This window comes from Chiloscyllium plagiosum, chromosome 7 (genome assembly GCF_004010195.1).
Source record: "Chiloscyllium plagiosum isolate BGI_BamShark_2017 chromosome 7, ASM401019v2, whole genome shotgun sequence".
NCBI classification, from domain to species: domain Eukaryota; kingdom Metazoa; phylum Chordata; class Chondrichthyes; order Orectolobiformes; family Hemiscylliidae; genus Chiloscyllium; species Chiloscyllium plagiosum.
The window spans coordinates 25027005-25039416 of NC_057716.1; the positions used below are offsets into that span (position 1 = coordinate 25027005).

The 12412-nt window shown below is 44.7% G+C and overlaps 1 protein-coding gene across 8 annotated transcripts in view; it reads left to right on the forward strand.

Moving 5' to 3' along the window:
- plekhm3 (pleckstrin homology domain containing, family M, member 3) overlaps window positions 1-12412 on the forward strand; it is a 117641-nt gene that overhangs the window by 69895 nt on the left and 35334 nt on the right. The window contains exon 6 of one of the 8 annotated variants that reach the window (XM_043693290.1): window positions 1881-2127. The exons of the other annotated variants lie outside the window; for them this stretch is intronic. Coding sequence (XP_043549225.1) covers window positions 1881-1902 — 22 coding nt within the window. The 3' untranslated portion in view covers window positions 1903-2127. Of the gene's footprint in view, window positions 1-1880; window positions 2128-12412 lie in introns of those variants that run through there. 8 annotated transcript variants of the gene reach the window in all.

The following is a 12412-nucleotide window of genomic DNA, read 5'->3' on the forward strand; positions in this document are numbered from 1 at the left end:
CTGAGGGGTGACCTTATAGAGGTTTACAAAATTATGAGGGGCATGGTTAGGATAAACAGGCAAAGTCTTTTCCCTGGAGTCGGGGAGTCCAGAACTAGAGGGCATAGGTTTAGGGTGAGAGGGGAAAGATATAAAAGAGACCTAAGGGGCAACCTTTTCACGCAGAGGGTGGTACCTGTGTGGAATCAGCTGCCAGAGGAAGTGGTGGAGGCTGGTACAATTGCAACATTTAAGAGGCATTTGGATGGGATATGAATAGGAAGGGTTTGGAGGGATATGTACATCTCTATAACTCTAATTTCTTGTTTGGGGTCATAGTGTACCAAAACCTCAGAGGATGATAGCTGTTTTTTCACTTCCCTGAAGTCTATGGCTTGGCTCCATGATCTTTTCCAAGGCTGGCCCTTATTTTTAAGAGTTGATGCACAGGTGCCAGGATATGTATGAAATTTCTGTCATGGTTCACCTAGCCCAAGGAAAGACCTAAGCTCTGGTACTAACATCGTTGTCAGAGCACCTTTGATTTCCCTCACTTTATCTTCCAGTGCACGAAACCTGGTCTAGTCCACTCTGTAGCCTAAATAGATCATTGGCAGCACTTGGAACAGACATCTATCCCTTCTAAGGTATGCGACTGTCTGGGAGAAAAGTCTAAGGACCATATTCAAATTCTCTACATGCTCCTTATTGGTCTCCCCCAAATTAGTACATCATCCAGATAAATGGCAACCTGAGATAGACCTTGTAAAATGTTCTCTATTGTCCGCTGAAAAATTGCACAGACTGACGATACCCCTAATGGCGATCTCATATATTGGCACAAACCCTAATGTGTATTAATTATACCTCTGGGAATCCTCATCTATCTGCAATTGCCATATGCATGGGTCATGTTCAGCTTTGTGAAGGACAGACCCCACCCCGCCCCCCAAATCCTCGATGTGAGGGACTGGGTATTTATCCAGCTGTGAAAAGCAGTTTACAGTTTGTTTCAAATCCCCACAAAGGCTTCACATTCAGTACAACTGGTGCTGCCCATACACAAACTGGACAGGGTCTGATCATTCTGCTTCCCCGCCTCCTGATTTCTGCCTCTGGTTTTGTCCATAAAGTAAATGGCACTGGGCGGGCCTTGCAGAATCATGGAATTGCTTCCTGCCAACATGCAAGGTGGCCTTGGCTCCTCTGATAGTCCTGAGACCTTCCTGAAAAACCTCCGGGATTTAATTAGGATTTCGGTCAGGCAACCATTTTCTAATCTAAACGTTGAACCAATCTACGTGAATCTTTCTCAACCAGTTTTTCGCCATAAAGCTGGGCCCAAGCCTTTTATTGCAATCAGTGGTAACCAGCTGCTTCTCCTATGAGACTGGAACCAAAGTTGTACCCTTAAGGGTTCCCCAGTGTAGGTTCTCAGTCTGTCTGAGGTCTTGTGCAAACTTGAAAGGTTAGAGTCCAGAGTGAATTTTGTTAAAGACAGGTTCTTCAATCGCTGAAACAGCTGCATTTTTTTCTCTCCTATTTATTTTTAAAAGTTTTTTTTAATTACCCGCACTACTTCCTATCAGCGGTAGTGCTTATATTTTCCCCAGCACCCATGATGTGCATGTGCAGATGTGAGATGCTGAGAGACAACAGGGGTACAACTCTTTATTCATTTTCCACCACCAAGAAGAAAGGAAACATCCGAGTGGCCAGTGACAAGCAGTGCCCTTCACAAAGGGCAATGCTGCATTATCAAAAAAAGAGAAGGGGAGGGTAGGGATTAAATCAAAATAGAGTTGGGGGCGGGGGGAAATAAAACATTCCACTCCCTGCAGTGCCCACCTCTCCCTGAAAACCTCAAGGGTGTTGGTACTCACTGTGTGCTCCTTCTCCAGGGATACCCGGGCACAGACATAACCACAGAAAAGGGGCAGGCAATCGGCCCTAACAACCCCCTCCACAGCCCGCTGCCGCAACCTGTTTATGGCCAGTTTGGCCAGGTCCAGGAGCAGACCCACGAGGAGGTCCTCAGACCTACCCTTCCCACCCTCTGTCCAAAGATCAGGAACGTGGGGACTGAAGTGCAACCAAAAGCAGAGATGAATGTTTTTAAGAAAATCAAAAAAAGAGTGCAAACGCCCACACCCAATATATACATGGCCCACGGACTTCACAGCATCACAGAACAAGCAGTTGGGCTGGGAGTCTGTGAACCACTGCAATCTGCGGTTGCAGGGGACTGCTGCATGAAACGCCCTCCATCCCAGATGAAACAGGTGTTTTGGTATTGACCTCCATTAGAACCAGGTGACCATTTAACCAGATGTTTATTGTGATCGGTTCTGATTGAATGTTGCTAAGCAATTTAATTGTTCCAAACCAGATGGAGGTGGGTTTTCTAGGGTGTGCATTCTCCTGAATACCTGTGTATGAGCTATTTTACTCAATTTAGGTCTAATGGGACTCTTGTTATGCTCTTAAGCGCGCATACTGGCAGAAACTGCAATGGCCTACTGGCCTGGATCCTGAAGAACATTTTAACTGTTTGGCTGAGGTTTGGCTTTGTTTTTGGGTTTTGCTGTGGGCTGAGTCCCTCTGTTCAGGATATATCCTGAGTGAGGCTCTGCAATTGCCTTCATTTAAGTTATGTTCCCTTAGTTCTGTAGGACTGGCGAGGGTATTCATTTCCATCAGAATACCCTGTAACTCATATACTCCACTTGCTGCATTTTCCATTGATAAAGCCAGTTATGGTGCCTGTTTGAAATCCAGTTGGGCCTCAACTAGTTGGCACTTTTGTATGGTTACATGATTAATTCCACAGACCAGTCTCCCAGCGTCTCACTTGGGGTTAAACCAAAGTCATATGCCTCTGCCAGTGATCTTAACCTTATCAAAAATCCCAATATGATTCACCAGGTTCACAAACTGTCGAGTAAAACAGATAGCATCTTAGAGTTAGAGCAGGCTCAGAGCTTTAATGTTCCTCAGCTAAATCCATCAAAGGTTTTAGTGTGTGGTGTCTCTGGGAAAGTTAGTCTTCTAATAACCAAAAAAGCTGCAGGTCCACACGCTGTCAGGAGAATTACTCATTACTTTTTGTCTGACCCAATGTCATTTGCCTAGAAAAAAATAACACGTTAATTCCCACATACTGGGCCCAGTCTTTGATGGCTGGATAAAATGATTATCCAAGCAAGATGGGCGGGCATTATTTCGTTCAGATCATCGATTATTCAGTTAATCAATTAAATGCATTTCCTCTGGGGTCCGGAGTTTTTAAAGTCTGCTTCCCGTTTTAGGAGATGCAGAAGCGCACAGTGCACAAGCCCCCACCCCAGCCAACTCCACCTCCTACACCCCCTCCCCCTGCCCCGTCCAACACCACTCCCCCAAAACCACCCCTGTGTGGAGTTTGCACATTCTCCCTGTGTCTGCGTGGGTTTCCTCCGGGTGCTCTGGTTTCCTCCCACAGTCCAAAAATTTGCAGGTTAGGTGAATTGGCCATGCTAAATTGCCCGTAGTGTTAGGTGAAGGGATAAATGTAGGGAATGGGTCTGGGTGAGTTGCCCTTCGGAGGGTCGGTGTGGACTTGTTGGGCTGACGGGCCTGTTTCCACACTGTAAGTTACCTAAACAAGACTGGTAGTGTCTTTGTGGGGTATGTGTCCAAATAGAGCATGTGTACGCACACGCACACGCACACCCAATATTATCTGGGGAAGGGGATCGGGGGGATTCGGGTATACCCTTCCGTAGAACCGCAGTGCAAGTGTGGTGAGAGAGGGTGGGAGGTCAGTCATTTGGAGACGGTGCCTGTTTAATCACTGTAAACAAAAGACTTTTGGAAATATGTCTTTAATGTTTTTATTGGGACCTCAAGATCTCCTTCGGATAATCGAGGTTCCTCTGTTCTAGAAATCCTTACACCTATTCAAAGACAATTGTTGCGAGTGACTCTGTTCAGGGGTGTGTTTTTCTCTCTACACGTGTAAACTGAAATATCTCCACCAAGTCACCTTTGTATTAGCCGTGTATAATACGTGACACTGACCCAGCTAGCGTGTAGACAGAATCCCTGCCGTTCCTCTTTCTTTTTCTTTATCATTTTTTTGTGCAGGTGTCAGACGCAGTAAAAAAACAACGTGTGTAAATCTTTATTTATATTCCACCACCAGGAAGAGAGTAAACATCCGAGTAGCCAGTGACAAGCAGTGCCCTTCTCAGAGGGCAATGCTGCGTGATCAAGCAGTGAAGGGATTAGATTAAAGTAGAGTTGGAGGAGGAAATAAAACACTCCACTCCCTGCGGTGCCCACCTCTCCCTGAAAATCTCGAGTGTGTTGGTGGACACCATGTGCTCCTTCTCCAGGGGCAACTACTCCTTGTTGTTTTTTAAAAGTGGAGAGTCCTTCGCTCTCAGATCCAGTTCCCTCAGAGTCAACAGGATATTTAACACCCAGTTCTCTTTTTTTTCCTTTAAGAAAAGCCAGAAAACAATCACAATAAACAACAAAGAAAACCAACAATTCAGAATAAACCTCTCCTCCATAGGAAGACATCAACAACAGTAAATAAGCTACACTGACTGTATGTCTCCTCCTCAGGACAAAAAGTGGAGAGTCTTTCACTCTCACTGATCCAGCTCTGTCAGAGCCAGCTATCAGAGGGAACACAGCCTCTCGCACTCTTTTTTCTCTCTCTTTTGTTTCCTTTTTCTCAGTGAATAGAACCCTTGATCCTCCTGTTTCTTTTTTGTGTGTGCGCAGGTGTCAGACACAGTGAAAAGGAAGTGTGTAAATCTTTATTTATATTCCACCACCAGGAAGAGAGGAAACACCTGAGTGGCCAGTGACAAGCAGTGCCCTTCTCAGAGGGCAAAGCTGCGTGATCAAGCAGTGAAGGGGAGGACAGGGATGAAATCAAAATAGAGTTGGAGGGGGAAATAATGCACTCCACTCCCTACGGTGCCCACCTCTCCCTGAACAACGCTAGAGTGTTGGTAGACACCGTGTGCTCCTTCTCCAGGGACAACCACTCCTGTTTATATCGGTCAGCCAGGGTACCCTGATTGGATCAAGTTGACACCCCCAGTCAGGGAACTCTCATTCTGAAATCCACTTCGCTCACCTTGTTCCAATCATGACAGTCATAATGTCTTTTCTCAGCAATACTTACATATAAAATGTAGTTATATGTATATAGAGTCATAGAAATGTACAGTACGGAAGGAGACCCTTCGGTCCAACCCGTCCATGCCGACCAGATATCCCAACCCAATCTAGTCCCACCTGGCAGCACCCAGCCCATATCCCGCCAAATCCTTCCTATTCATATACCCATCAGATGCCTCTTAAATGTTGCAATTGTACCAGCTTCCACCACTTCCTCTGGCAGCTCATTCCATACATGTACCACCCTCTGTATGAAAACGTTGCTCCTTAGGTCTCTCTTATATCTTTCCTCCCCTCACCCTAAACCTATGCCCTCCAGTTCTGGACTCTACCCCCTCCCCCCCAGGGAAAAAACTTTGTCCCTCATGATTTTGTAAACCTATATAAGGTCACCCCTCAGCCTCCGACGCTCCAGGGAAAACAGCCCTAGCCTATTCAACCCCTCCCTATAGCTCAAATCCTCCAACCCTGGCAACATCCTTGTAAATCCTTTCTGAACCCTTTCAAGTTTCACAACATCTTTCTCATAGGAAGGAGAGCAGAATTGCACGCAATATTCCAACAGTGGCTGAACCAATGTCCTGTACAGCCGCAACATGACCTCCCAACTCCTTTACTCAATACTCTGACCAGTCAACGAAAGCATACCAAACACCACCTTCATTATCCTATCTACCTACGACTCCACTTTCAAGGAGCTATGAATCTGCACTTCAATGTCTCTTTGTTCAGCAACACTTCCTAGGACCTAAACATTAAGTGTATAAGTCCTGCTAAGATTTGCTTTCCCAAAACGCAGCAACTCACATTTATCTAAATTAAACTCCATCTGCCACTTCTCAGCCCATGGGCCCATCTCATCAAGGTCCCATTGTACTCTGAAATACCCTTCTTTGCTGTCCACTACATCTCCAATTTTAGTATCATCTGCAAACTTAATAACTTTACCACTTATGCTCACATCCAAATCATTTAGATAATGACGAAAAGTAGTGGACCCAGCACCAATCCTTGTGGCACGCCACTGGTCACAGGCTTCCAATCTGCAAAACAACCCTCCACCACCACACTCTTTCTACCTTTGAGCTAGTTCTGCATCCAAATGGCTAGTTCTCCCTGTAGTCCATGGGATCTAACCTTGCTAACCAGTCTCCCATGGGGAACCTTGTTGAACGCCTTACTGAAGTCCATATAGATCACATCTACCGCTCTGCTCTCCTCAATCCTCTTTGTTGTTGCTTCAAAAAATGCAATCAAGTTAGTGAGACATGATTTCCCACGCACAAAGCCATGTTGACTATCCCTAATCAATCCTTGCCTTTCCAAATACAAGTTGTTGGAGGGAATCCTGTCCTTCAGGATTCCCTCCAACAACTTGCCCACCACTGACATCAGGCTCACTGGTGTATAGTTCCCTGGCTTGTCCTTACCACCCTTCTTAAACAGTGGCACCACGTTTGCCAACCTAGAGTCTTCCGCCATCTCACCTGTGACTATCGGTCATACAAATATCTCAGCAAGAGGCCCAGCAATCACTTGTCTAGCTTCCCACAGAATTCCAGGGTATTTATCCACTTTTATGTGTTTCATGACATCCAGCACTTCCTCCTCTGTAATATGGACGTTTTTCAAGATGTCACCATCTATTTCCCTACATTCTATTTCTTCCATATTTTTATAAATATTTTATTTAATCTACCTTTCGATATGTTTCTCTCTGCGTGTAAGAATTGAAGGTGTGGCATACACAGTGACTCCTTTGAAGTATTTCTAACTTCCTTTTCATCAACATTTGTTGTATCTTTTATGTTCCACTTAGTGCCTCCGAAGGAGAGACAGAGATTGAAAGAAGGAATTGTAGTGTAGGGCCTAGGAAGCTGAGAGCCATGTTGTTGAGTTCAGGGATTGATGCAAAACTAAAATTGGAGAAATACAGGTGTCTCAGAGGTTTGTAGAGTTGAAGCAGGTTAGGGGGACAGTGAGGAGCAAGAATGTGGACGGGATTCAGTACAAGAATGGATTTTTAAAAATTGACAGTTGCTGGGCGAGAAACCAATGTCAGTCAGCTAAGCACAGGGATAATATGGAAACTAGACTTAGCATTAGTTAGAAAACAGCAATGTGTGTTTTTGATAAGCTGGACTATACTAAAGATAGAATGATGTAGGTTGGTCAGGAGCGAGGTGGTGGAGATGTAAGGGCATGGGTAAAGTTTGTGTAACAGATGAGCTGGAGACTGTAGCACCAGCGTTTTAAGCCATTCTCCCAGGCAAGGTGTTGCGGTGTGCCGGGTGTCTCTGTAGTACTGCTGTGCTGCACAGTATTATATGGCAAGCCAATTGCAGTACAAGGCAATCAACTGTCACTTGTTTTGAGCTTGTGTTAGGCTGCTCACTGAGGCCACTCGAACCAGTGAAAGAGCTTTCACACTTCAGAAATGCGGCTTCACTCTGAAAACCATATGCCTTACAAAAAGGGTTAATCAAAAAGCTATTTGTCAGTTGAGACATAAAACTGAAAGCATTTCTTTCATGATTAGAAGATGCTTTGGATCCAGTGAAGTTCTTTTCAGGTGTAACCACAGTACTGTAATGTGGAAAATGTAATGGTGTGTTTCCATAAGTAGCAATGATAAATGTCTGAACCATCTTCGTGAACGTGTGTGGTAGAGAATTCCAAAAGACTGTGGAGTCCAAGTCATAGATCATAGAACATAGAAAAGTACAGCACAGAACAGGCCCTCAGGTCCACGACGTTGTACCGAGGTTTAATTCTAATGTAAAATATAATAACTTAACCTACGCTCCCCTCAACTCACTGCTCTCCATGTGCGCGTCCAGCAGTCGCTTAAATGTCCCCAATGACTCTACTTCCACCACCACCACCACTTGCAACGCATTCCATGCATTCACAACCCTCTGCGTAAAGAACCTACCTCTGATGTCTCCTCTATACCTTTCTCCTAAGACCTTAAAACTATGACCCCTTGTACCAGTCAATCCTGCCCTGGGGAAAAGTCTCTGGCTGTTGACTCTATCTATTCCTGTCTTTACCTTGTTTACCTCGATCAGGTCTCCTCATCGTCCTCCTCCTCTCCAGAGAGAAAAGTCCGAGCTTATTCAACCTTTCTTCATAAGGCAAGCCCTCCAGTCCAGGCAGCATCCTGGTAAACCTTCTTTGCACTCTTTCCAAAGCCTCATATCTTTCCTATAGTAGAGAATATATCCAAAAAAAAGATTTTTCTTTTTCGATTTTAAAGGCATTCGGGATTATGAAAATAAAGCAAGATTATAACATTGAGATCGAGGATCAGCCATGATTGTATTGAATGGCGGGACCGGCTTGGATGGGGCCGATGGCATTCTCCTGTTCCTGTGTCTGTTTTTCCGTCTGTTTATATCAATGGCGGGCGAGAGATAAATATTGGCCAGGACAAGGGGAAGAACAACTTTACTGCTCTTCATGCAATGCACACTAGAATCCTAATGTCCAAGTGGGTGAAAAGACCAAGCTTCAGTTTATCCTCCCCTCCATCAGTGCAGCCTTCCCTCAGTACAGCACTCAAATTTCAGTCCAGCACTTGAGTTTCTGGAGCGAGACTTGAATTCACAATCTTCTGAATCAGAAGTGAGAGCACAGTTGTGATCCCAGCCAATTGTAATATTAAACAAGTTAGATCCCAGAGTGAGACCGGGTTTGATATCAGTGAGTTTTATTTTGCACTTGGGTTATTTTGGTCAGCTACTGAACGCTCACAAGATGCTGCCAGAGTACATTTTAGTTTTAAACAAACATCAAAGTTTGTTACACAAGAGGGAGACGAAGCAGGGATAGTCAACATGGCTTTGTGCATGGGAAATCATGGCTCACTAACTCGATTGGGTTTTTTGAAGTTGTAACGAAGATGATTGATGAGGGCTGTGCAATGAACATGATCTGTATGGACTTCAGTAAGGCATTTAGCAAGGTTAGATCACGTGGAATACAGGGAGAACTAGCTATTTGGATACAGAACTGGCTCGAAGGTAGAAGACAGAGGGTGATGGTAGAGGGTTGCTTTCCAGACTGGAAGCCTGTGACCAGTGGAGTGCCACAAGGATCGGTGCTGGGTCCACTGCTTTTTTGTAATTTATATGAATGATTTGGATATGAACGTAGGTATAGTTAGTACATTTGCAGATGACACCAAAATTGGAGGTGTAGTTGACAGCAAAGAAGGTTACCTCCAAGTACAACAGGATCTTGATCAGGTGGGCCAATGGCGCAAGGAGGGGCAGAAGGAGTTTAATTTAGATAAATGTGAGGTGCTGCATTTTGGAAAGGCAAATTAGGGCAGGACTTTAGTGGTAAAGTCCTGGGGGGTGTTGCTGAACAAAGACCTTGGAGTGCAGGTTCATAGCTCCTTGAAAGTGGAGTCGCAGGTAGATAGGATAGTGATGAAGGCATTTAGTATACTTTCCTTTATTGGTCAGAGCATTGAGTATAAGAGCTGGGAAGTCATGTTGTGGTTGTACAGGACATTGGTTAGGCCGCTGTTGGAATGTTGTGTGCAATTCTGGTCTACTTCCTATTGGAAGGATGTTATGAAACTTGAAAGGGTTCAGAAAAGATTTACAAGGATGTTGCCAGGGTTTGAGGATTTGAGCTAGAGGGAGAGGTTGAATAGACTGGGGCTGTTTTCCCTGGAGTTTCGGAGGCTGAGGGGGGATCTCCTAGAGGTTTACAAAATTATGAGGGGCATGGATACGGTAAATAAACAAGATCTTATCGCTGGGGTGTGGGAAGTCCGGAACTAGAGGGCATAGGTTTAGGATGAGAGGGGAAAGATTTAAAAGGGACCTAAGGAGCTGCCAGAGGAAGTGGTGAAGGCTGGTACAATTACAACATTTAAAAGGCAACTGGATGGGTATATGAATGAGAGAGGTAACATTAGTCCGTTAGATAGGCTGGAGCTGTTTCTCAAGAGATGTCAGAGTATTTTCAGATCTACAAATTGGGATATGGCCATGTGGTGGCAAATGGGACTAGATTAATTTAGGCTATCTGGTCAGCCTGAACGAATTGGACCGATGGGTCCGTTTCCATGTTAAACATCTCTCTGACTCTGACTCCAAACTCAAACTATTTGAAACTGCTGTATCACAAATAAAGTTTCAGCCCTTTTTCTCTGTCAATATTCTTATATATATTCACCTCCATGAAATGTCCCTGTTTCCACTTCAAAGATCCCAATTGATTTGGCATGGCTGTACTTGTTTTTCCCAGCAAGCATTGCACATTTACTCAATGCTGTCTTCTATAGTTAATGGCACTTCAAGTGACCCTTAAACTGCTAACACATCTCAGTACGTAACAGGTGTTCCCTAAACAGCCTTGTCGGAACTTTTTTGCTGACACCTTAAAGCCTTATTTTTCTGGAGCTTTTTTTCTTACTAACGTATAAAACACTAGGATTTCATTTCTTCTGCTCTGACTGTTGTGGAAACTGCTCAACAGCACAGTTGATAGTACAGATCTTTTTCCCTCTGAATGACCTGGGACACTGGTTAGCACTGCTGTCATACAACTTCAGGGGCCTGGGTTTGATTCCACCCTTGGGTGACTATCCGTGTGAAATTTGCACATTCTCTCGGTGTCTGCGTGGGTTTCCTCAGGGTGCTATGGTTTCCTCCCGCAGTCCAAAGATGTGCATGTTAGCTGGATTAGCTGTGCTACATTGGCATAGTATCTGGGCATGTGCACGCTAGGTGGCCGCAGCCTATCTAAAGGTCTAACGTTATCTGGCAGACTATCCTGAACAATTGGGACCTCACAATCAATTGTTACAGTAACGTGTTTTGGAACTGCATGCACTTAACAGCAGTTGTCATGTTAATTCATTTCCAAACATATCTGCCAGTCAATCATCTACTTAATTGCAGGGAGGGTGACTAATTGTGGTGATAATGGAAGACTTTGTACTGCACTGTTGCTCAACCATACTTGTTAGGTGCAGCCAGTCCTACTGTGTATGTGATTTGTGTTGATTGACAGAAGTGAATAAGGAGATAAATCATGACAGTTGCAAGCTTGTGTCAAATGTTTCAAGGGCTTGAGGAATGTCTGCAATTGACTCTGAATATTTAAATCCCCACTGTGTCCTACCTATTGTCGTCTTTACGTGTCCTGAAGGCGTGAATTCCTGCTGTGGTGCGGTTCCACCCTTGTCAGCACCATCTTGGCACCTTGCCCAGGTGACATATTTCTGTTTAACAGCCTGGGTAGCCAAGAATCCATTCAATCATATGGGGTCAGTAGTAGTAGTAGTAGTAGTAGTAGTAGTAGTGGACGGGATGGGGGTGGTGCTGTAGCCAAATCTGACAATGCTCTCTGTTTAAGTCTATCTCTGTTTCATGGCAGGAGCCACAAAATAGTGATCAGAAATGTGACCCAATTGGCTTTTTATTTTCAACCAGTCCCTGCCTCAGCAGCACCAAGAATGGCATCACTCACTTGCTGAATTTACTGGAGATTATCTAAATCTGCACAGTCTGGGAGATTCTGGTCTATATATTTAAGTTGCCCTCCATGCATATAACCTTAATAAAGTCAAGAAGCTAGAAGAGTCTGCATCTGTGGTGAGCATTTTGTGACCCCATGACATTCCAAAGAGGTTTGGTATTAAAAACCTTCTAAAACACAGAGAAATTCAACGAGGGAATGCCAAAGTGTTACGTCCTCAGTAGCTGAACAAGAGTAAGAAAACATCTCAAGTGGTGGAGTAATGAAATCAAAGATAGGAAAATTAGATTTATATAAAAATAGTCACAATGTGCTTTACAAGCAACAAAGTGCCTTTTGAAATGTTGTCACTACTACCTTGCAGGAAACAAATAATATACAGACAGGAGGCTGGGGGAACACAGCAAGCCAAGCAGCATCAGGAGGTGCAGAAGCAGATGTTTCGGGTGTAACTCCTCTTCAAGGCTGAGGGTGGGTGTAAGGGGGAGCTAGGGGCAGGGTGGTGAAGTGGGTGTAGGTAAAGATAGGTAGAGGGTATGACCTGGTCAGTCAATGGGAGGAATGAATCTGGTAGGTGACAGGGAAGGTGGAAGGGAGGGGGAAGGGCTGGGAAGGGACTTGGGGGTTGGGAAGGGAGGTTATTTGAAATTGGAGAACTCTATGTTGAGTCCATAGGGCTATAGGCTGCCCAGGTGAAAGATGAGGTGTTATTGCTCCAATTTGTAGTGTGGCATCCCCCAACTCCCTTCCCAGC